Below are 26,667 nucleotides of genomic sequence, written 5' to 3' on the forward strand. Positions count from 1 at the left end.
GTAAAACAACACTTTCATAACAATATTGTTGGCAGCATGTTGTATACTGTGTTAAAGTTCAGAGTTTGTCCAAGTGAGGGAAACAAAAAGTTTGTAAAACTTGGTTAGCAGCCAACTTCTGAATTGCTAGCTGTTTTTCTTTCCTCTGTGTCTCTTTGGGTTACTTGCTTCACTAAACTAACATCTTCCTGGATAACTGGTATCATGAAGCAGGTTATCACTTATTCCCAGAGTAGATTTTAGGGATCTCAAATTCAGAAGAAACTCGTATTATTGAGGCACTCATTGATCTACCTCGGGGTCGGACCAGACTTAAGTTTAAAAACTGTCACTGTAGAAATTTCTTTGTCTAGTGACACCAGGAGTAGAGGTGCTGTTCTATTTTTTTCTGATTTTAACAAGTAAGTACAAGTGGTGAGGATTTTATTTTAATCATTATCTTATTGTAAGAGTCCTCCTATTTGAATACCACGCATCAGACCTTTTCCTTTTCCTTTGCCTCATCTATTTCTCTAAATCTTCCAAACCCTGTTAATTAAAAACTGAATTTACCAAAAATACCTCATAACATTACTGCAGGCTTGTCCAGGTTTGAACCTGGGGCCTCTCGCTGGGTCTTAACAGATAGAAACTTCACCCACCTAATATTCAAAAGCTATAATCAAGTTTGTCAAGTAGTTCAAATATCAAATCAAAAAACTGGTTTCAAAATTATGTTTGGTTATATTCAGATACTAAAACTGAGATGTGAACAAAAGGGACGGATGACACATGAATTCTCTTTTTTTAAAATTGAATTTGAGAACCCTAAATTAAATATATTGGAAATAAAAGATTTTGGAGCCGCATAAATTGAGAGCGACTACTGAGAATTTCACAAAGTGAAAATTCATAAGCTTGATTTTCAAAGTTAAACATTTAAGTGAAACAAATTCTGCTTTATTCATTTAAACATCAAGTGTTCAGCAGTGATTAAAAGTCAAAATTTGGTATTCATTTGCTGATTATCCTCACCCCCCCCCATATGCACACACACGCACGCACACACAAACACACACACACACACACACACACACACACACACACACACACACACACACACACACACACACACACACACACGTGCTCTCAAGTTTGACTGAGGATTTCACTCTTGGTTGCATGTCATCCCTGCCTCTCTCTTCCCATGTTTCCCATCTGCCTCTGCCTCTTAGCTATCAACCCGTCCAATAAAGGCGAAAGTACCACCCTCCCCCCAAAAAAAGGGTCAAAGTATTGGCCAAACCAGAATTTTGACCTGATGATGACTCTAGATAAAAAAGCTATTACAGTTCAGCCTGAGGGGGACATGAATGTCTGCACCAAATTTTGCTCCAATTCCTCAAGTAAATGCTGAGTAATTTTACTGGATGAGTGAAGACTTAATCTGGTGGTGGCAGAGAGGAAAAAATCAGGGGTTCACAAACTCTGTAGAATTCATCTTCATTTGTTTGCTTTTTAATTTGACACTTCATTTAAAAGGACTCTGCACACAACCCTGTCAACACCAGTACATAAACTAGAAGCCTGTGTTTCTGGTTTTGTAGTCTATGTACTTCTATTAGGAACCTTATTCCAATCCTGGGCACCAGAGTATCTGAAAAATCTTTTAGCCTTCAGCCTACTGCTTCTTACCAGCGTCAGATTTGCTACACTTACATTTACCCTGGTGTTGTTCCTATGAGCCTCTCTGATCTGCAGGAAAAGATTTAATAAGTAATTTGTGGCTGCACCATTTACAATTTTATGAACCTGCCTGAGGTTTAACTGTCACTCTGGACTTCACAGGGAGCCAGCTGAGCTGCATGAACTGGTTCCTCCCTACATGCTCTCGTGGACCGAGACCTAAGACCACTCTGATCAATTTATTTTGGGAGACCTGAAGTCTCATCTTCCATAACTTGGGACAGCCACAGTGCTGGGATGTGGCGGCGTAATCGAAGTGGCATTGGATTAAGCTGGATGCCACTAGTTTCCAACTTTCCCTGTCCAGGAACGCTAACTTTCTCGCCAAGAATTTAGTTCTGGTATTCATATTTCCTGCAACTTTTAGAGCCACACCTGCATCCCCTTACTTTGCTGTCAGTATAGAGGGTTTATATATCTATGGTCTTGGTACAGATGTGTATGATCTGGGTCCATGGATATCTGTTCTAATTTCATTTCAAGCCACTGATGAGTTGTTGAGATATTTCAGTGTTGACCAAAGAGGTGGGTTGGTTGACCAACCGAAGCTGCCATGCCTAGAGCCACTAGTGGACTCACAAAAGTGCCCTTGTGGACGTGCCTATAGTGGACAAAAAATAATAAAATGCCCTCTAGGGTGGCCTGGTGTCCAAGACATAGGAAAGAAGGAGGACAACAAGATAATTTGCCCTTTAAGGACGCCCTTACAGTGGAGAAAACATGTTGCAATGCCTCTTTGGTGTCCTTTCAGGGGATAAACATGATGAAATGCCTCCTGGGATGCCTAACCCTTACTCTCTAGGGTGCCCTTTCAGTGGGTAAAACTCAATGCAGTGCTATTTGGGCTAGCCTACATCCTAAACTTTTGTTCATATATATACACACAGTACCAGTCAAAAGTTTGGACAAACACCTAATTCAGTGTTTTTTTCTTAATTTTTATAAGAAATGGTTCAGATCATACCAGCGGTGTGCAAGGCTGTCATCAAAGCAAAAGGTGACTACTTTGCAAAAATGAAAACCAAAAAGACTCTTGCACACTGTCTTCTGCACTTAGTATCAAAGATTTAATAACAACAATTATATAAAATCATCAGTGTGCAAGAGTCTTTTTTGCCTTTTTTTTAAAGAATCTGAAATATAAAACATTTTGCCTCGTTTTCACATTTTTTTTGCTTACAACACAATTCAGCATTTCATAGTTATGATCTCTCCAGTAAAGAGTGTAATGTAATAATAAAAAAAAAAACAAATGAGAAGATGTGTTGACTGGTGCTGTATATATATATATATATATATATATATATATATATATATATATATATATATATATATATATATATATATATATATATATATACATATATATATATATTTATATTTTGTCTCTTTTGCCTTTTAGTGGTAGTAGGAAAGTGGTAGGAAAGTGTCACACGCTGGAATCGAACCCACAGCCACTGCAGAGGACTCACAGCAGACAGAAGGCACGCTCTGACAGCTGAACTACCAGGTCACCACATGCTGGAAAGTTAATTGACCTGCCTGTTAAATGGTTAAATAGCTTATACTTCCCCTTGTTCAAACTAAACTAGGAATTGGAGCTGCTGCACCGTAAATGCATCACAACTTTCGGTACACTGCTGGTGCCCTTTTTATTTATCTCGCCCCTGCCCTTCAGACAGCCTGCGTCCGCCTCTGCCTACAGCTATGCAGCTGGGAAAGCGTTTACATCATTAAATATGCATGCAAATGTAGAGACTTCTATACCTCATGTACTGGAACTGGAATGAAGAATAGAGAACCAGAACTAATCCTGGCCCCACAGATAGAAAAAATAAATGAGGGTAGCAATATCCGTAAACTGCCTACACATATGATATAGCCTGCCTAAAAATAAGATGCTAAAATTGCTAACTAGTCCCAGAATTCAAAAAGTATTCTTATTTAATTTTTCTTGTTGTCTAATTCTTTAGCATACGGCACAGGGAGAGACATTAATACATGACAATCACTCTGTAGCTTTCATTGTGTCCTCCTATACTAGATGTTGTTGAATGGAGCTCTGTGGACTAATGCAAATCAATTTGGCAGTTCTCTCGACAAATAAGTTTGTGAGGCCCGGGCAATAAATCACTGCTTGCTTCTAAGAGGGCAAGCATAAATATCCACTAAACACATTTTAATGACAGGCACACTCATGGCTTAGTGATTGCCATTAAGGAAAGTCATTAGGAAGTAAAGAAAACCAGCCCTCTATTTGATGAGTAAATGAAGCTGGCAGATGTTTTGGATTTACCAACCACTTCTACAGATAAATGTTTCACCGCAATTTGCGCTTTCATGTCAAGCCCCGGTGGTAATTGTTTTGAGAAATCCCTTTCATTGCCTTTTGCTACACCACAAATTTCCTTTTGGGTTTTTGTTAAGACGCCCCGTGACCCACTGGCTACAATTTCCCTCCGAGGGGAAAGGATCTCGGGGCGTTTGTCTAAGAGCCTGACAAGCAGAAGAGTATTGTAAATCTCTGCCGCTGCTGCAACCCCTCTCAACCCCTTCTCCTGGAGCAATGAATTCCTCCCTGCTTATTTTTAATTCAGCAAACCGCACTGTAGCCACTACATGCATATAAAAGCGGGGACTCTTACTGCCTGGAAAAAGTGCAGCTCGATGGCTCCCCCCGCTGCAGCAGAGAGGAAACTGCAGGCAGGGGGGAGCAGTGGAAAAAAAAAAAAAAAGCTGCTGAGAAGAAGTGCTGAGCCGCTGAGAGGAAGTCAGATAATATTTGGACTGGAACAGACTGTTGAAAAGGGAAAAGGGTGTGTGTGAGAGAGAAAGCAGTAAGGCAGGGAGGAGGGGAGAGGGGGCCCACAGGGAAACAGGGGAAGACAAAAAAGACGAGTGGGTGGTTGGGAGCACATGAAAGGAGAGAATTTGGAAACTGAAAGAAATAATGTTGCAACATAGTCTTTGTGTGCATGCAAGAAGGCGAGAGATCCCACGTTCTATGGTCTGCTTAACGTCCCTCCAAGCACACACATATGCGTGCGCGCACCTGTATCTGTGCGCGTGCATGTGTGCGTGTGTTTGTCCACGCGAAAAATGACCGCACTCACGTTGGATCGCACGGAAACGTGGGCCAAAGGAGGGTGAGGAGCCCGATCCCAAGTCAGGAGAGTTCCGCCTCTTCTCCAGGCCCGGGGATGCTTGCACCGTAATCTTGTGGATGAAATCTGCAACACACACACAAACACACACACACAACAGATGTTAGACCACCTGGACGGTAGACACCAACCAGAATACACACACAACGTCGGGTTTCCTCGCTCTACTTAACATTCATACATTCAAGAGTTGTCGTTTTGAAGGTTGATACACTTTTTTTTAGCTTCCTTATTTCTCTAAAACAGCTTGTACTGACTTTCACGGTAGCGGAAATTCAGTGTAGTACATCTCCTCAGCTTAGTGAGAAATATGGAGAGTTTCTTTAAGTAAAACTTTGCCATCCAACCAGATTTTTCCTTATGTTACATGGCTAGTGTGCTGCTTTTGAGTGAGAAATGGCCATTTCACCTTCAACCTAGCAAGTCCTAGCTGTAGCTAATGGCATGCTACTGCTAGGACTTCCCACTAGGCAACACTGCTAATACCAAGCTACAGACCCAAGTGGATGTCAGGAGGGAACATTTAACATTCATACATTCACGAGTTATTGTTTTGAAGGTTGCTATGCTTTTCTTAGGTTCCTTATTTCTTCAGAACAGCTTGTACTGACTTTCATGGTAGCAGACACTCATATGTTCTCAGGTTGGTAAAAAAAAAAGAATGTTTCTTTAATTAAAACTTTGCTGTTCAAGCAGAATTAGACCAAAATTGCACAGCTAATTTCTGTGCTGTGTTTGAGTGGGAATGGGTTATTTCACCTTCAGCCTAGTGTTTAACTACTAGCTGTGGCTAACGACTTGCTACCGCTACTTTTTGCATAACACTGCTAATACCAAGCTACATGGCCCAGTAGGTGTCAGGAGGGAACATTTCAATAAATCATGCAAAAAATAATATATCTTTTAGGGGTAAACATAGGTGTTACCAGTGACACTAATTAAGAGCTTTTCCAGTGAACCATCATGCACAATAGCAGCAGCCTGACTCTGTTGGACCTGAATGTAACAGAAGCTTAATTAGCATCATTGGTAACACCTGTGTTTACACTACTATTTCAAGTCGAAATGGCTGCCATGAAAAAGGTCTATTTATGCCTTCAAATGACAACGGATTCCCTCAAATTTACTTTTTTACTTTTCTCAGTTTAGTAATTTGCATCCTTGTTTTACTTCATGTTTTCTCTGGAATGGATGCCACATGCTGTTGAATTAACAAGTCTGGTTTTCAATCTATCTTATGAAGAGCAGCAATGCACCTCCACCATGACCAGCGGGTCTTAAATAATCCATTTTTGGGGCAGAACTATACCTGGTAGCTTGTAAAATACATTTAAAGGCTGTAAAATATGATATACGCTGTGCTTCGCCATAAAAACCCTGAAGTAGATAGAAATAAAACTATTAAATCAAGTGGAATAAAGGTGGCAATGCTACATTATCATGACTTATTCATTCAGGGGCACAAATCATATACTCAAGTTAAGATATCAGCCAATTCAAGAGTTTGAATTTCTGACAAATAAGTATACTGAATGCAAGAAATAGCCACTTGAATCACTTTTAATTTTAGGGTAATAATTTGAGAAATGACTTTCCAAAGACACTTATCACCCTCCATAGAAATTAGCTAAGCTAAGCAGGCAGTGCGTACTGTCATGTAGTAGCAGTAGCAAGCTAGCACTTATTGCTGCTGATAGTGAAAGCAACAAAGCTAATAGTGAGCTTCAAAGCCTTGTGGATATTGGGAGGGATATTTACGAGTAAATTCTTCCCTCAAGTCAGTAACTCCAGCCCTCAAATTATGAGCCATTACCTCAAATTAATGTGTATGGAGTGTATCAACTTCCCTCCCTCGATCCACAATTTGTAGGCTACCCTTGGCTTTCTTAATCCTTTCCCTTTAATTAAAGTTTTTTGCTCCTGAATTACTAAATCGTGTTCTTAAATAAATTATTAATTCACATTTAAGGGATATTAAAGATGACCAAACTGTGTGTTTAATTGAAAAAACAAAACAAAACAAAACATTGCATTAAATGCAGAGAGGGGGTCTACGGTGAGAGGAAGGAGATGTCAATATTAGTTTGAGGTGATGGATTAATTATTTGACATCATCTTCATAAATCAATTGCACAAATTATTCATTATTCAAGGTCCACAGAAAGCAGGTACTAGTGTTAGCTAGTACATGACTGTGTTAAACTAGTTTGCTAGCTAGCTGACAAAAGAATCAAATTATTTTATTTTAAATAAGTGACTCAAGTTAGTTTACATAGTGTTTAAAAGTAGAAACTATGGCTAAAGATTAAAAGCTGAAAAAATGTCGACACATTTCCTTTACAATAATATTCACTCTTATTTGAATTATAGCCACACCACAGCTCTGCTGTCTCTATTTCCAGCTGATTTATTTCTCTTTAGGCCTATATTTAACCATTATACTGTGTCAAACCCAAATTTGTGATGCAACAGCACAGGCAAAATGATTAATTCAACAAGAGACAGAATTCTTTTCCTGCTCTAACACATATCAGACTGGACACCAGGCAGCTAGTAGCATTTTCTAGCACTTGTTGTTTGCTAATTCAGGTTGCTGGCTAGCTAGCAAAGGAAGCGAATACTTTGTTCAAGTCAACTGAGCTGACTCAAGCTAACTTATATCTTATATCTTATTTCTTTTACAGTAATATTCACTTTTATATAAAGTGTAACTGGAATAACAGCCACACTGCAGTAGTGTTGCTAACCTTTATCTCTACTGTCAGTTTGTGTCTTTGCATATTTAGGTACTACACAACCATGAGAATCAAATTTTTACATTATATATCTTTAATATGTATATATACTTTCATAAATTCTTATTTGTCCCACTAGTCTTTAAGCACAGCCTTGAGAGTATGCCACACTGCATTTCACTGCATATTGTTTGCATATGTGACAAATTAAATCCCAAGTCCTAAATAAGAACATCCAAAGCATGTTCTTAGAGAATATGGGATAAAGCATAATATATAAGCTACTCCGCAGGGTACAAAGTGCAAGAGCAACACAGGATGAGAGCCAAAAAGATAATAATAATATTGGTGGAAAGAGGAAGGGAAAAAGGAAAGGGAGTCAGGCAGATATGGTTAGAAGGAGAATGAAACACCGACGAGGGAGCTGGAAGGGAGAGAAAATGGGTGAGAGAGGGATACTTAAAAAGAAAGACAGAGAGAGAGAGAGAGAGTAAGTGAGAGAGGCCAGCCAGCAGGGTATCCATGGACAGGAAGTGTCGAGGCGTGGTTGGCTCACTCTCCCCTCTCATCAACCCCCCCCACCACCACCACATCACCGCCCTGCTGCTGCTGGGAAAGGCCTAACCACAACACACACACACAAACACACACACACACACACAGTGCATTTACGCATGCTTGCTCAGCCCAAAATACACTCACACACGCATTGAAAAACAGTGGATGTGAGCGGCGGCGGGCTGTGTGACTTTGTGATACAAAATGTGAGTGTGTTTGGTCGGGCAGATCTCAGACCTGTGATCCACCTTTTACAGGATCAATGCTTCAGTCATTTCTCTGTCTAACAACAGTCTGAATGTTGTTTAAGGAGGATTTTTTAGAATAAAAATTGTGAGGGTACATTTTGAAGAGTTGTCACTTTTGACATTTTCTTTTGACAAGTAAACAAAGTTATTTATGACAGGAGGAAATGGTGCCTATCTGCAGCCTCCTTTTTCTAAATATCAGCCTTTAAACCTACACGAGTCCAGCCCTGACAGGAACCTTCAGCAGGGCCGAGCTACCAAATTATAACAGTCGCACCACATAACGGTCTCCCTCACTTCCTCTTCTCTGCTCTCTTGTATGTTTTTGACTGTTGTTGTTTTTGTTGCTTCTTGAGAATGATCCAGTAACAGCACTTGAAACAGGATTTCTCATCAAGACTGCATGCTGACGCAGCTAATAGTGTTGTACTGAAATTTGAAGAGGAAAAGGACCATACAGATTGTTACCAGTGCAAAGTCCAAAAGCAGGAATCTGTGTTGGTTAGTGCCCATGGCATCATGGGTAACTGCCTCATCTGTGAAGGCCCCCATTAATGCTGAAAGGTACATACAGGTTTTGGAGCAACATATGCTGCCATCCAGACGTCTTTTTCAGAATCATCCCTGTTTATTTCAGCAAGACGATACCAAGACACATTCTGCATGTGTTCTAACAGCATGGCTTCATAGTAAAGCTACTAGACTGATCTGCCTGCAGTCCAGACCTGTCTCCCATTGAAAATGTATGGCGCATTATGAAGCGCAAAATATGACAACATACGTTTCAGAGCCTGAAGCTGTAAAACTTTCATGTACTGAGTGTTGTTAAAAGAAAAGGTGATGTGTGTTTGTACTGTATTAAACTATTATGGGTCAAAAAGGATTCACGAATCATTGCATTTGGTTTCAATTTACGATTTACACAGCATTCCAGGTTTTTTTGGAATACATCGGATTCAGATCAGAGCAGACTCCGGTGTGACCCGGGGTGTTTATTCCTTCAGAAGCCCCTGCTCTTTCCTCCAAAGCCCCCTGAGCTCAGCTGCTGTCTGCTGGCAGGCAGCGGCTCTGTGCTTCCAATTCACCCAGTCCTCCCCACACCACACTCTACAAAGCCCCGCAGTACAAGCTATTTTTTCCCCACACGCTTCATACAGTGTCGCCTGTGACACTGTATGAAGCTGTAGTTATTTGGGGGTTTTGTTCTGGTGCTTTTTAAAGCGGTTCATAGATGAACAGCATAGAGCTACTAGCACCACTGTAGCTACATGTCACTTCTGAACTACAGCGACACTTAAGTGAACATAGATTTGCAATTTGCCTTCAGATGTATGTGAAATAGTTTAGACTTCATGTTGGTCTCATGGTTGTGGACATTCTGTTTCTGACCTGTTAAGAATCGAGTATCGCACCAGATTTTTAAAAAGTTTTTGAGTACCATGATGCTAACAAACAGTCCAAACACACACAGACCTTGAGGCATGCTGATCTTCTCTCCGTTCTTGCACTTGAGCTTGTGCTTCTTGAAGGTGCCCTTCCTCTTCTTGACGTTGGGCTTCTCCTGGTTCTGGTTCAGGTGGAGGATGAGGAGGCTGAGCTCGCGCTCGAACACGTCCTGCTCCCACTGGGCCAGCTGCTGCTCGCGCTGGCGCAGGAACTCCTCGTGGGACTTCTGCTCCAGAGCCGCTCGCTTCAGCTCCTCCTCGCGGCACCGCAGCTCCTGGCGGGAGGACGAGAGGGGACAGGAGGGAGGAAAAGAGAAGAGGAGGTGTTTAATATCAGCGGGTCCCGGTCATGTGTGACGGGAGGCGTACGGTCTGATCTCCTCTTGGGTGACGGTGTGAAATGAGGTGCTGAAAGAGGTTGGTGCCACTGAAACCTTTCATTAGCATTAATGGCGAGAAGAGTCACAACTGCTGTTTGACATTTTATTTGACATCCCACAGATTAGCGTTTGCTCTCAAGGTGCCACTGATAAGGTTACAGCGTTTTGTTTTTCCTCTGAGTCTTATATTAAATGGTAAACTTAACATTTCTGTGATAATGAGCTGTTTTCGTAGAGAAGAAACTTCTGTTTCAGTTCTTCATCAATAATGTTCAGCTGTAAGGCAGGCAAAAAATCTATTTATATTTATTAGCAAGATCTTATTTAGTTATCACTCATTCTTGAGAACGGTGAAAAAACATATTTTGAGTTTTGATTTTCACTCTAATTAAGCTGTAAAAATATATTTTAAATGATCAAACTTGGCTATTAAACCTTGTAACAGGCCAATCTTTCATTTAATAGCATTGACTTATTTATTTATCTGGTCATTCATTCATTTTCATTGAATTGAAAAAAGTGAAAACACAAACAAACAAACAAAAAAACATTATTCAAGTATCACAGAGAACTGAGAGTCACCTCCATCAGCATAGATGTCTTCAGTATTTCATTTTCTAAATTGTTTTAATCTGGACATGTTTTATGCTGTAACCAAAGCTGTAAACATACATGGTTTAATGTCAAGACCTCACAGTCAGTTCGACATCAGTTCCATCACTGTAGTTGGTCAAAAGGTAATATTATCTTCTAAGGACATGTTTCTGTTTAAGTAACAAACAGGCTGCCCCCTAAAAGTTGATTTAAGTGTTAGCAGGTACCAAGAGTCTGAGCAACCACGTTTTCATTTATTCATTAGTCGCAGAAAAACACCCTTCATATTCTATTTAGGACCTGCTCCTCACCATTGTGCCAGGGGGGCTGCTGCTAACTGTGCTGCAGCTACCCTTAAATTGATATCATAAACACGCGACGACGAGCTGACTATTAGCTTGAACTACAGACTAGTCGACGACTAGAAAATCTTAAGTCTGGGGCAGCCCTGCTAACACGGGAGATCTGTCTCAAATACACGAAGTTCCACAAATTCAGCAGCAAACGAGAATCCAGGGGAGTCGAATGGACGGATGAATAAAAGCGACGACACTGTCTCTCACCTTCTCTTTGGCCCGGAGTTCATCGAACATGTCCTGGATCTCCAGCTTCCAGTCCTCTTGCAGGGAGTGAAAGGAGTCCTGCGGCATCTCTTCCTTCACCTGCCGCTCCAGGGCCGTCAGCTGGGTCAGGATGGAGCTGAAGTTGGGTCTGCGGTGGGGGTCCTGGTCCCAGCACTCTGTCACACACACACACACACACACACATCAGACACAGTCAGTCCACACTGCAGCACCTGACACTTCAGTTACAGCAGCACTCTATGAATGCACGGCTGTTCTCACGCTGAGGCAAAAAGAACAGAAATAAGGAAGTGGTGGATCAAAGCATAGCAAAATGGATATTAAAGGGATTGTACAGATATATCTGTTTGGATCAATAGTCAGTGTATTACTGAGAGTAGATGCCAGCCAGCATGTCCACAGTTTGAAAAGGGAGTAGGAGTTACTGTGAAGGAAGCTAAATGATGAACTGTTATGAACAGGATCAGCAGCATAAAGCATTTTAGCCACTTAAAAGAGACCCACCTAAAACAAACCATTATCAGTTGAAGTGTACACTATATTAGAATATTTTCATCACTTTGCTTTGCTGTCAGACAGCCATTTCTGACAGGAAACCCCTGTTATAGAAGCCAAATATCACTCTCTCTGAAACAGCCAGACTCCATTGGCAAAATCAGTCATTTTACCTCACTGAACACAGGAGTCAGTGATCCACCGCTGCCTTGATTGATTAGTTTGTTTGTGTAATTGTGTGACTCTGGTGAATCCGAACCGTTTACAATACCAAAATCACACAATAACACAAACAAGCTAACAGATCGGGGCAGCGGTGGACCAGCAACTTCTGCAATTTAAAATGACTGTTTTTTCCAAAGGGGTTTGGTTGCATTTGAGAGCTGTATTTGGCTTATATAATGGCATTTTCCTGTCAGAAAAAGTTGTCTGACAGCAAGGTACTGCAGAGAAAATATTCTAAATATAGTGGATACTTAAACTGATGATTTTTTTAACTGGCTAAAATACATTTTGTTACTGATCCTGTCCACAGCGGTACATTGCTTTGCTTCCACGCTGTTACTCCTCTCTGGATTTATGACAAATTTTCACACCTTTTTTCCTTTTCATTTTATCACAACATGTGCTCATCCTTTCTTATGGAAAACTCTGAAGAAAAGGGGCACATTTATTTCTAAGAGCAGCTGAACTAACATACCCATAGAAAAACATTTGTAAAACATTAATTTTCTGTGTTTTCCAGCTAATAAGTGTCAGCTATAGGTGACCTGCGAGCATCTGTTTGCAAAAAAACATGTCACTGGAATGCAGGAAACAAAGTCTATGAAACTGAAATTTTCAAACCCAATTTGGTTTTGAGATCCTTCCTTTTTTGAGGTCTCAAGGTTGGCAAGCTTCTAGGATACGTTGACTGTCATCTACTGTGGGTAATACACTACCGCTGGATAAGAACCTCATACAGTCCCACCTCAAATAATCTGAACTATCCCTTTAAGGAAAAACACTGAAGGTTATGTTTTAGTTTGGTACTGTGTCGTTTCCTCAAAGCGAGTGGAAAATATTTGACAATAAAGTCAGCCGAATTCGCTTGTTTCCACAACAGTTTCACTTCTTATGAGCGTTTTTGTTGAATCAAGGGACCTGAAAGAAGGAAGTCACTCTGATTCACCATAATCCTCAGAAAGACTGATCTGCATTGAAAAAAAAGGGAGAATTTTATCACCCTATTAAAAGATATTCATTAGAATTTTAAGACGGTCAAAAGACTGACTAACTGCTAAGATGGATGTATCTGCACTCATCACACATATTGAACGAGCATCCTGCAATCCCTCTAATTTTTATTTACACATACTTCAGGCACTTGTGTGAGCACAATCTAGAGTCAAGCTGATCACTTATTCAAAGTGTTATGCTTAATTAACTTGCTGCGGGGGTTTTTGCATAATTTGCTGCACCACTTTGGGCACTACAAGCAGATCAAAAACCAATCCGATAATTAATTAATCCTCTGAGGTGGCTATCGGTGCTTTTTGTGCACTGATCTCTTTTTTTTCTTTTTTTCCAAAAACAACCGCAAAAGACAAGCTGACATGAAGAGAAGAGGCTGAGCGGAAAGAACGGAAACTGTCTGTGGATACTTTATGGCTGAGGAGTGAAGCAGGTCACACAGGTGACTGTAACTTCACTCTCAGAAATAAAGGTTCCGAAAAGGTTCTCACTGAAGGGCAGAGCTTTTATACAGAACCATTTGCTTCTGAAGAGCCTTGAAATGGTTAGTCAAGGGTTCTCTGTAAGACTAAGGGTTCCATTAATAGCTCTTAGTCTTACATAGAACCATTTTTGGAAGAAAGAGTTCTTCCAAGGATGAATTCTGAAGAACTCTTTGGTCATAATATAAATGGGTTCCCTCGTAGAACCCACTGTGAATGTTCTTGATAAAACCTTTAGAGTAAGAGAAGATTCTCAGTAGAACCCCAGGGTGCGTTCTAGATAAAACCTTTGGAATATCAGATGGTTCTTTGTAGGACCCCCATGGGCGGGTTCTAGATGAAACCCTTGCAATATAAAAGGGTTCTCAGGAGGTCCAGTGGATGGGTTTTTGAGGAAACCCTTGAAAGATAAAGGGGTTCTCAGTAGAATCCCCCGGGTGGGTTCTAGATTAAACTTTAACATGTTCTTGGTAGAACCACATGGGTGGGTTCTAGAAGAAACCCTTGGAATATAAAAGGGTTCTCAGTAGAGCCCTCTGGCTGGGTTCTTGTCAGGTCCCCTAAAAGGTGAAACATTCTGGACAGAAACTCCAAAGAGGGTTCTGGGTAGAATCTTTTACAGATCATTCTGGGTATAACCCTTTATGTTGGGGTCTCTGTAGAACTCTCTGACAGACCTTTTCTAACAACTGTTCCAGTTCAACCACCTAATTTGCAACAAAAAATAGCAGGTTTTTGCCAATCCAATGGAAAAAGGTTTCAAGTGGAACCTTTCTAAAGGTTCACCCAAGAACCAAAAATGATCCTGGGGACAAACTAAAGAACCCTTTATGGTTCTAGTTAGCACTTTCACTTCTAAGAGTGCTGAAACTATACAAAGGCAGAACATAAATGGGTTCAAACATGTTGCACAAGGTGGCTCCGTCACAAACACTTCCTCTCCACGGCCACATTATTAACAACATACAGGAATCTGTTTTCTCAAGTCCAGCCCAGCTTTGGGGAAATGGAACGAGAGCGTGCCGGGGACACTGATTTGATCTCACGCAAGAGTACTCCTGCACTGCTCAGCTGAGAGCCATTGCCTAAACAGCGCCGTGAGAGCGTTCGATTGCATTTCCTCCACACGTGTCCCACCTGCCATGAGCTGAGCGAAGGGCTCGGGGCACGTGGAGGGGATGGGCAGGGTGAGCTTGTTGACGGCGACTCCGTAGGCGACGGCGAGTCCATCAATCCCTTTGTAGGGTGCCTCTCCTGTTAGCAGCTCCCACAGCAGAACACCATAGCTGGAGGGGGAGACAAGGACAACAAGGCGTGAGACAGTACACTCAGACCAAAATCAGACACAGGATCAATCCTGGAACACACTTTGTGATACAGTCGTTTTACAATCAAACTGCAGCTGTACCTACATATTAAATTAAAATAAATTTATCTTAACAACTGTTACAATGATCCAACTGTGTTTACAGCATTTTACTTTCTTGTAGAGCCAGACAGATATATATGTCAGGTCAATATGAAAACTTATTTTCAACAGAACATAATGAAGATTGTTTTTATTTTGTAGTTTTATAGGCAATATTTCATATGTATTTGATCCTTTTGCTTAATTCAGTCAATGGATTGGATGGAAGTATCTTATACATTTTTGTGAAGACTTATGTTCTTGTTCATTGCAGTATAACACAATCCCACTGATGACTAGTGCAATCTATGTGTTGCTTTCAAACTATTAACATCAATGTTTGCAGCTCAGATCTAAACGTCAGTCACAGTGTTGTTTTCTAGAATTTTCGAATTCTACTCATAGTGTGCCTTTAAGGATCTCTTTAAACCTTCATCATCGTAACATCTCCTCCTATTAACAATATATGTAAAAAAAATAAATAAATAAATAAATAAAAAAAAATAAAAATTCTTTGTATTCTAATCCTGTTTTTTTTCCCTGTACAACAAAATATGACGTCTGCTTACGTCGGCTTGAACCAATGAATTTCAGCCAGAGCTACATTTCATTAGTTAGCTTGCCAGCAGCAGCATGGTACACTGGGTTATAAAATGCCCACTTTTCAACATTCAAATCAAATTCCTCTCAATGTCTGACTATCCTGTTTCACTTGTTAGCGTGTGTCAGCTAACATGTGCTTATTTACATATCCAGCAGACAAAACATTAGCCTTCATTTCACGTTGTGTTCCAATATTCATTCTCCTTTTAGCTCAGTTTTGGTCTCCACCAACTCCATCGTGTCACCAGCTAGTCGCTAACTTTGTCTTTTGCTGTTACTAATGTTGTCTATCATTTTTTCTTCCATTATTTCTGTATTTGTTCATTTTTTCTTTTCCTTCTACTCATATATGTGAGACCTATGCTGTATGACAAAGGGACTGAAGGTTCTGAATCTTAACATTTAGACATAAAATTGTAATCAATAATTGTAACTGCATTTTGAGACCCATGCTAAGCTTGTAGGCTTTTAGTCTCACTTTTATATCCTTGTTATTACTTATATTATTTTGTTTATGGTCTTTAATACATGCTACATAAATCAAATCAAATCAAAATCAAAGGTAATGAATGGTTGGTTTAAATTTACATTTTGATTATTTACAAAAAAATTGAGAGTCATGCTGTAAAAGGCCTATGTTATAAATCAGAATGACAAATGATTTATGAAATTCTCTCAACAACAACAAACAAAACATAAATTTCAAAAAATAACTTACATTTTGATTTTCTTTTTAAACTTGGTAACAAAGCAGGCCACACAGGCCCATAGCTGGTAATATATTAAAGTGTCTGGTAGATTTCAGACACAAAAAATGATTTATTATAGAGTGGCTGGTGAATATGAATATTTATCTATCATTGGCTGGTTGATGTTCACATTTTAAAAAGATAATTTCCCACCCAGGGTGCAACTACTGCCAGAATATTTCAATACTGTATGATGATGGTGTTTTTAAGAGAATAATATCTCTTTTAGTTCTGAACCGACTAAAGATAACACCTTCAGACACCGTCTCATCTGTGGTGTTTAGACGTTCCATGATGAATTTAAAGTAAGAGTAACTTTAATTCTGCGTCTTGCTTTTTACAGCACATTACACACTCATTATCAAAGCACTGACAGAACAGAACTAAGAAACGTTTGTGCAGTGGAAGATTTTTGCTTGATGCAACATGAGCCTGCAAAGCGATGTGAACTCATGCATGCAAAACTTGTACAAACACAAATACACAAACAGAGAGAGAGAGAGAGACACACACACACACACACAGAGAGAGAGGACTTTCGAGCCCACACAATGGGAGCAGCCCATGTGTCCTAAGAAGATGAAGCGTGGCGCAGGACTTGGATCTCCCACACTGTCAATTAGCCCTCGCCTGGACCTGACTGAACGCACTGTGGAGGCTCGCTAAGTGGAGAGCGCCGGCCGCAGCCTTTTTTTATTTAGTTCTTTAATTACAACTTCCACACACTGGAACTGTGCAGAAACGCTGCTCGTCGGCTCGCCCCGAGGCGCTCGTCGTCTCCGCGTGGCGGCTTTGGAGACGAGCGGCCGTGGACAGATGAGAAAGAATAGTAGAACAAAGATTACCCTTCATTTTCAGAGCCTGCCTGCCTTGCTACTCGCTCATTTTGCTGTTCTCCAGATTGTACGGAGATTGCTCTGAAAATGAGATGGCGTGGGTTTGTTGTCGATAGACGCAGGAGTTGGAAACTGAGAGGATATGTCTGGGAGAAAGTGAGATGGCACTCAGCCCATTAGAGTAGTGAAAAAAAACTCTACACTCTAACTTTAAGAGTGTTCTTTAAAGGAGCAGTTCACCCCAGAAACAAAAATACATCTCTTAGTGTTATTTATCCAATACCAACACCTTCATTCCAATTTTAGGGTGAAAATATATTCTTTAGGGATTTAAATATGTATGAAATAGATAAGATTTATGAAATGTTTTAGTTTGCTTTATTTATTTATTTTATTTCTAAACTTGCCAAAAAACACCCAGACAAGAATTCATAACTTCAAACAATTTAAAATCTAAAAGTGACAATACAAACTGATAACACAGATAATCATCTGTTAGAAAAATATATATTTTTATGAAATAAAGTTGTGTCTCAGATTTCTGTCAACTCTGTCAGATTTTTACAAAAACATGATTTAATCAGGCATAAAGAGGGTCAGCTATACCCTAAGGACCCCTGTCTCACTTCCCGGTTTAAAAAAAGACGGGAACACTGCTCAAGATGTGTCTCAACCATAATATGTCAACTTCCTAGTCCGTCTAAATAAAAGCTAAATAAGAATTAAGGTTTAAAAATGTGTATTTTTCTACAGTTGTAAGTAGATCAGTAGTTTCTATATGAAACAGCTCACGACAAGGTCTGTAGATTATCTTGAATAACTGGGTCATGATTTCTGGAAAGAGACACTGGTTTTGAATTTTTCAAATGTATTTTTTGGTTGCTAGTAGGCCTGGGAAATATATTGATATTATGTCCTTATTGAGACATGAGACCAGATGTTGTCTCAAAAGTTTTGAATATCGTTATATTGTGATATGTCTTCAGTGCTGTTTTTAAAGGCTGCATTACAGTAAAGTTCTGTAATTTTCTGAACTTACCAGTGAGTTCTAGCTGTTCTATTATTTGCTCACTTTACTCACTTTGTCATTATATCTCACATTACTGTTACTATTTTGTGAAAGCACCAAGCTGTCCCTACAGTACTCATCTGTACACAGCGTTTCTTAATGTCTGTAAAAGTGTTAACAGTCTCAAATCCAATTATCTGGATTTTAAGCCTAAAAATGTCTTCAATATTATCTTGACCGGTCTTAAAAAATTGAATCATGAAGTTAATGTTACTTTCATAAAACTTTTTACTATTTTAGAGAAAATAAGATATATGGAGATACATATCGCATACCATGACATAACCTAAAAATCTAAAGATATTATTCATGAGTCATATCACCCCCTGCCCTGTTTTCAAGAGAACGCAGACGTCTCTTAACCTGACACGCCAGATGGTTTGCTGCACAGAACAATCTGGAAAGTCATCTTTATAAACTGTTTGGAAAAGGACAGGCACTTTCAAAAAACACTTAGCAGGTGATTCAGGCTAACTTCAGATCAACGCTTCCATGGACGCTTCCCACTGTCGTCACACCTAAAACCACACCCGTAGCTGCCAGGAGTCCCTCCTAGGACGCTGATTGGCTGCACCACTTCTGGCGTGGACACAAATGGATTAATCGATGCCTGGCAGGACGGATTCTCACGTGACCTCACAAATCCAGCTGCCTCGCGAGGTAAGATGTATCTCCAAAACTGTCTAGATGGATAAGCAGCAGTACGGGCCAGAGTAAAAATATGCATTTTTGATTTTTGGGATGAACCGTCCCTTTAAAGTACCATAAAATTCCTTTAAGTAGCTTGCACCATAGCAGAATCCGTTTTGATGTTCTCAAGGACGCGTTCAAAAAGGTTCTTGAAGCTTCATGCTCAATTGGTTCCACATAGGCTCTGTGTGGGGCTGTAAAGAACCATTTAAGAATGGATGAAATGGTCCAAATCCACGGGATTAAAATTAAAGCATAGCATATGAGAGGAGCTGCAATAAGCGTCCACAATGCAGCAAAGCCATGAGTGTGTTATTGCTTTAATAAATTATTTATCTTTCTCCCTATTGCGGAGTAAAAACACCCCTGCCTGCTTCATTCCAAATGCAAATTCGTATACGGCACTTAAAAGCCATCATGAATCCCCTCTCAACAAATCACACAAGTCATTATTATAAAACCACAAACCATAATCAAGGGACTCTTCTCTTTCTGTGTAGATGTGGCCAAACACACACACACACACACACACACAAATATACACACACATACACACAGAGCTATTCCCAGATAAAGGGCTGTGGTTAGGTCTGGTGTGTGGCCTCCTTCTCTGTCTATACTGGAGACAATGGGACAGTGTGCAGTACACATGTCCCACAACAAAGCACAGAGCAGCCCTTTGAAGAGACGCCGTCACATGGCTGCGGCGGCCTTGCCGCAATCCATCACTCTGTCCCACCCCCCCCCCCACCACCACCACACCGCCGTCCCTTCATCACTCTGTCTCCCACCATCACTCCTTTACACTTTCACCCTCTGTTTCTATCATGTTCTCTGCACAGATGCCTGCAGCATGTCCACTGTCCTGCTGAGGACATCAGCCGCAGATTAATAAAAGAACGGTTACAATCGAAGCAGGAGAGGACTTTTATCCTCTAGTACGGGTCAAGGTCATCATGACTCAGATGTCACTCATTCTTGGGCATTTGGACAAAACCGAATTTCTAAAGACTTTTGATTTTCACTCTTCAATTATGCTGGAAAATATATTTTTTAAAAGGTCAAATGTTTGGCTTATTAACCCTTGTAACCAGCAAACCTCCCTGTGATTGATTTTTTTTTTTTATTAAATAGCATTTTCTAAGCCTAGGACTTGAATTTTGTTAAATACGTCAGACACACAAAATCTAACAAAATATAACACGAAGATTAAGTGTCGGCAACCTTTTGCCTCTCTCCAGTGGCTCCCTGAGGCTTTGACAAAAAACATAAGATGGAAATGAATTATGCTTCTTTATATTAACAGTGCAATTTTAGAGAACTAAAGTGACTCTTAAATTCTCCAATTGTAAATGTGTAACATATACACTGACTGAAAAAAACAAGTTTCATCTATGGTTCAGAGCCTTTTCCTCTAAAGAAGGTGGGAGGAGAGACAAATATATCAAAAATTACCAGTTTAAAGGCTGGCTGGAAACTTTTAACATATCCCAGCACCAGCATCAATGCAGGGTTGGTTAAAAAATAATATTTTTTTAATGCACTGCTATCTGATTGGGAAAAAATGGAATTGTAACATCTCCATGTGCATGCTAAGATCACACACATCGTGTCAACATTAGTTATGAAAATAGCAAACATAAGAAAAAGAAAAATATGCCACCAAAAAGACAAGGAGCTGCTGTAAAACAGAAAGTTGTTTGAGAGTTCGATCCATTCAGACCAATCAAATCTGGAGAGTCTAGAGGATCCGGGTCATTATTATTTCATCCCACTCATCCGAGGGGAGCCAACAGGAAGTCAGCCGGCTCAGCCAGCGGAAGAGCCCAGCGTGCGTGTTCTCAATCAGCAGGAGAAGGACTCGAGTGTGCATGTGTGTGGACCTACAAACACGGAAATCCTCCCAGGCTTTTTCAGCCTATGGACTCTCCAGTTTCTTTCTTTTCTGACTAATTTGACAAGACAGTTGATACCAATGTCATATTCAACTTTCACATATTAATAACAATCTGATACGTTTTAATCTCATTTCTACATGTGTATGGTTAAGAGATTTGAATTTTAAGAAACACCAGATTTGAGTTTAAACAGACCTTTTTCACAGCAGCCATGTTGACATGAAAGAGTAAACACTGGCCCAGAACCTTAATAAGTGTCAAACCTGTGTTTACCTTACTTTTTAATGTCAACATGGCCGCGGTGAAAAGAATCTGTTGTACATTGTTTCAGGTGGATTTGCAATTAACTGTCAGTTTATAGAGGAACAAGAGAGCACATGTTTTTGTGTCATTTCAACCTCTCTGCCGAGTGCTTTGTGCCAACTGTCCTTGTGAAATCCTGGACTGTGTAAATCCCCCTCAATCAGACATGTCTCTGTCACCATAGAAACACCAGTATTAGTCAGCTTGTATCAGATACAGGTGACATTAAACTGAGGATTGTGAAACTTAATGTTTTCTTCATTAGCTGATGATCAAGATACGTTAAACATACTGTATGCATAAGAAGGTTGTAAATTTCATCCTTTAACTGGGGAGTGCATAAATATAAATATAAATGTAAATATAAATGCAACATGGTGCTTGTGTCCCTTAAAGGAAGTAGGAAGGAAATACACTTATTTAGCATAGCTTAGTCTGGCTTCATATTTAGACTGGGCTGCACCAAGATTAATTCAATCTAAGATTAGTTCTAACCTGAGTTTAGCAAAACTAGGTTTAGAATGAGTAAATCCAGATTTAAAGTTAATCAGACCTCTGTTGTACTATTAAAAACTAATCTCTGTTTAGTAAATCCAAGTTTTTTAATGTATGTAAATAAAAATAGTTTTTAATTAATGTGGAGATGCTTACTTGGAAAACTATAAATTAATACAAAAAATAATTTGAGTGCTATTAGGCCCTAGTAAGAATTAAAAAGGTGGGGGGACACTACATTGTTTGTTAACTGGCTATAAATTGGAGTATGGACATTTGGTGCAATGGAATTAGATTTAATCTAGGTCTAAATTGAATCTTTTTAAAACAGTTAAGTTAGTTAAGGCAGTTTTTAAAGTTTGATGAAACATACTGTTGCTGATAAAACAAATTAACACATTTCCCAAAATGTAGAACTATCCCTTTAAGGTGCTGTGATTTAATACATACCCCATATTCATGAAATGATGAAGAGCACAGCAGGCGTTTGATCTCAGAAAGGCCATAAAAGCACACCTGCACACATGATAAAGATCACACAGAAACACACACGGGCACTCACCTCCAGACGTCGCTGCCCTTGGAGAAGGTGGAGGACTTGATGACCTCGGGGGCCATCCAGGCGTAGGTGCCGGCGGTGCTCATCTTGGTGGTCTTGTGCCACTCTCTGGCCAGGCCGAAGTCAGTGATCTTCAACGTCAAACCCTCCATACATTCGTTCTCTATGGGCTGAGCCAGAAGGACTGGAGGAAAGAAGAAAAAAAAAAAAAAAAGTCATGTAAGACTGAGCTTAGCAGTCAGTACACACGTTTCTTTCTCACTTCCTCTTCCTCTTGTTTTTATGTCTCTACAATCCAAGCTGACAGTGACAAACACATTTCCATGTATTCTCTCACAGGCTTCTATCTATTTAAGAAATCTACTTATGTATTGCTGTTGATTTGACTAATCAACAGCAATACATAAATAGATTTCCTCTCTTAAATGAGTAAAATTATCAGTGTCTCCAGTAGGTTCAATGTCTAACATGAATGTCTTACTTCTACTGCTTGGTACAAGACATAGCATGGTTAAGCTGGCATGCCAAGCCAAGACTTTTATGCTGCCTTCACATGTTCCCCCAACGGTCCCATTTCCCGACGTGGGAAGTTGTTCTTCCGACTTTGGTGTGTTCATGAGCTTTTAAGAAGTTATATGAAAACAACATGGACGGTACAGTGACCAGGGTAGGGTTGTTGCTGTACTTTTCCTAGTGTCCGGGTGACGGCTTGGCTGCATCTGCTGTGGGAATGCAACTCACTGAATAATGTGTTTTGCCTTTAGTCTGTGTGCTCCAGTATATTTTTGACTCTTTTTTCCAAGTCTTTCCTGTTACAAGATAGCTCTACCCCTGAGAACACCGAACACGCCTGCAAGTCCTTGTGTGCTAGTTGAAGCACATTTAACCTCTTCCTCCATCACCCTATCTGACCTGTTATCAGGGAAAATGCTAATAGTTTTTAATATTTTCAACTAATCTAGGTCACTCTGTGTGGACAGCAACAAGGTTATGATGAAATATTGGAAATTACATGCGAGCAAAATATCAATATGCAACACATCTGTCCAGTTTCTGTGTGTATGATGTCAAAAATTCTCTAAGTCTTATACCAAAACTTTTGACCACTTTCCCAGATGTTCTTAGAACTTGATCGGGCATTCACATGAATTTTTCCATTTATTCTGATGCAGAATTATTGTGAAGCAGCTGCAGGAATATCGGACCCAAAAGTGTTCAATAATGAATAAATAAAAAGGCAAATTCTGTGTGAATGCTGGACACTGAAAAGCTGAGACTAAACTGCATTGTGGGCTATCAAAACTGAATTATACCAACAATGTACAAAAAATATGGACTATTTTAAGACTGATACAACATTGTAATTTTGGCTTTAATCTGTATGATGAATAAGATAAAGGGGTATAAATAATAATTTGTGAAATAAAAGGAAGACTCAGGAAGAACCAGAAGAGGCAATTTCTGAAGAAACTGTGGTGTGAATGCTGGATGTTGAAAAGCTGACACTAAACTTCCACTGCCATGCTGGCTTTAGAAGTCAGATAATAATGTATGAAAACTGCTGAATATTTTAAAGTTCGTTGAAAAGCTGATGCAAACCTTTAATACTGGTTTTCGTTTTTATGAAGAGTCAGCTGAAGGGGCATAAATAATGACGCAGAGCTACAATTTGTGAAATAACTGAAGACAAAGAATTATTGCTTCATTTACGCATTTTACACAACTTAGTCAACTGACTGTTTATTATTTATCATTTATTTAATATCAAGCACTGTGTCAGCCATACACAAAGCGCTACCCTGTATGGAAAACCACCCAGACTTGCATCATGGGCTCTGATCATCACAGTAGCTCACAGTACACAACAGCGTTCAATGTCCCAACTGCATAAAAAAACCCACTATTATGAGAACACTTGCTGAAACAGACTGGACTTACAAATCAGTCAAATCTATTAAATCAGTGTAAGATGCGCAACAAGCAAATGTCCCAAACAACATTATGTCTTTATGCTGATATTCATCCTTTGTATATCTTATCTGGTACCTGCAGGCTACCATCATGTCACAACTTATGTGCACTCAGTTACCAATCAGGCTCAAGGTAGGTAATATTTATGTTATCTACAGGATGCACTCTCTACTGCATTTAAAAAGTTTGAGGTTTGTTTTGCAGTGAAATTGTGGGGAAACTATATGAAATCTCACTGATGTAAGGCGCAGATAATTTCCTTTCATAAAAAAGTCACGCAGCTTCTTATGACGGCACACACACTGCACATCACAGTACTGAGGATACAGCACTGAGTATCCATTCATATTTTCAGAGCAGCAACAAAGAAATACTGTATACTGCGCAGTCTGATATGCCCTCACTACAACACAAGACAGAAAGCACCAACAAACAGCAGCCCATTAAATGTGTCAGAATGACTAAACTCCTTTAGGACACTTCAAGTTCAGATTTTGTCAAAGGCAAACTTGATCAGATACAATAATGCAGTTCATATAAGAACAAAGTGAACCCGGCCACCTCCACTAACAGGGTGAACAGTCTATAACTGGTAGTAGTTAAATGAGACCAATGATGACGTAGATTGTCAGATATGCTTGCAGTGATTATTTTACTGTGTGAAAATATTCATGTTTACGAGCCCTGTCTTAATTTAGCTATTTCTTGCAGACAAAGTAGGATAATTTTTCAAAAAGTTGTCTCAGGTTCTGCAGGGATCTGCTGATTTGCATCAGTTATTGAGTGAGAAGCCAAAAGGTTTATACACTTCTGAAACTCTTTCAACTTTTGCAGGACTCCAAAACTGCTGTCAGGGATACAATAAAATCAAAACACTGCATATGTCATGCGTCACGCAGCACAGAAACTGTAGTCTCAGCTCTTAAAATCTGACTTCTGCTGTCTAGATTGACAGTGTGTAGTGTTTGTAAAAGGGTGGATCAGAAGTAACTAACGGACTTGCATACAGAAGACAGAAAGGATACAGTGAAGTATCATGACTGAGCAAAATTCATTTCATGCAAGAAGGAAGAAGGTGGTCTGACAGGATGTTTAAGCATTTCCTGGAGTGTTTTCCCCCCCGCCGTGGTCATAATGCTCAATCAAACAGCCAACACTCAACTTGCTCAAGATTGAGACCATTCCTGTTTTTCTGCATTTTACCGTTCAGCCAAAATAAAATAACAACTGGACTTGATTTGGTTGAAAACACAAAATGTTTTTGTGTGTTTTGTGGTGATACTTGATGTGTTGTAGAGCGTAACGCCACCTTCAAATACAGTCACTGGAATCCTGCAGAACCAACAACAATATGGGTAAGTTGCACCAACAAGGATTCATTTGTAAACTTGACTAAAACGTGGTCCAGTATTAACTTTAAACTTACACTTGATTAGCTTTCACTTTCAAAATGGCTGCCCTTTTGAGATGGATAGAGCAGAATAAGTTCCTTTCTTTAACTCTAGTTGATGCGCTAAAATGGTCTGCCAGTCCCTGTTTGGTTTTTCTTGACTGCGCCTGTCGTCCATTTTTAAATTTTCTATTATTTGGCCATATTACTCCATTATTTTGACAACTTTTTCTTAATGGAGACAAAATTACGGCTTCTTCTCTGTTCATGAGTAGGCTAACTAGGCTAACTCACTTCGAAGCTAGCTGGCAAACAATGTAACGTGAAATCTTTTTAGCTAGCTAGCAAACAAAGTAATGTTGACTTTTTAGCCATTTTTGAATCTGGATTTACATTTTAAACTTGATTTTGCTAAACTCTGATTATAACTAGAGATTAAATTAGAGTAATCTTTACAGGTGCAGCCCAGATTATGTAACCTACATTCCAACAAAATAAACAACAACAACAAAAAAAAAAAAAAAAAAAAAAAAAAAAACCAACACTTTTTCACTAAATTCAGACCCGTTTTAACCAGGATGTTTACATGCCTTTTGACCAATGAATTACCAAAACCAGGCTAAAGCTAATAAATGGGTTACTTTTCTTACCTAAATATGACCAAAACTAGAGACATTTTAATTTTTCTTAAATTATTTACACATAAATACTGATAATGTTCTGTAACAATAATCATAACACATTATTAAGCATTTTATATGGTCAAATATGATAATACTCACTCACTCAGTGACTTTTTTACATGATCGTAGTGTATTATAATACACTGACCCTAACCTTTACAGAATGGCTAAATAAAAATAAAAAACAGATGGCAGAAATACAGTAATGTTAATCAATTATATGTCATGTGGCCTATTTGATTTACTGATGCTTTTTTCTTTTTCCTTTAGTTTTTTCCAAGGAATTTCATTACTTAACTTCAAGTTATGAGGTATTATGGTACTTGACGTTACTAAATGCTTTTAATATGTTACAATTATTGATATAAAG

At 39.4% G+C, this 26,667-nt stretch overlaps 1 protein-coding gene across 1 annotated transcript in view; it reads right to left on the reverse strand.

Annotated features, from left to right (window-relative positions):
- Positions 1-26,667, reverse strand: part of LOC146306201 (mitogen-activated protein kinase kinase kinase 11) — a 72,683-nt gene that overhangs the window by 13,546 nt on the left and 32,470 nt on the right. The window contains exons 2-6 of the mRNA XM_084712447.1: positions 22,257-22,437; positions 14,781-14,929; positions 11,413-11,588; positions 9,904-10,150; positions 4,839-4,955 (exon numbers count right to left, since the gene is read on the reverse strand). Of these exons, the coding sequence (XP_084568573.1) occupies positions 4,839-4,955; positions 9,904-10,150; positions 11,413-11,588; positions 14,781-14,929; positions 22,257-22,437 (870 nt within the window). The remainder of the gene's footprint in view (positions 1-4,838; positions 4,956-9,903; positions 10,151-11,412; positions 11,589-14,780; positions 14,930-22,256; positions 22,438-26,667) is intronic.

This window comes from Lutjanus erythropterus, chromosome 23 (assembly GCF_056507025.1).
Source record: "Lutjanus erythropterus isolate fLutEry1 chromosome 23, fLutEry1.hap2, whole genome shotgun sequence".
NCBI classification, from domain to species: domain Eukaryota; kingdom Metazoa; phylum Chordata; class Actinopteri; order Lutjaniformes; family Lutjanidae; genus Lutjanus; species Lutjanus erythropterus.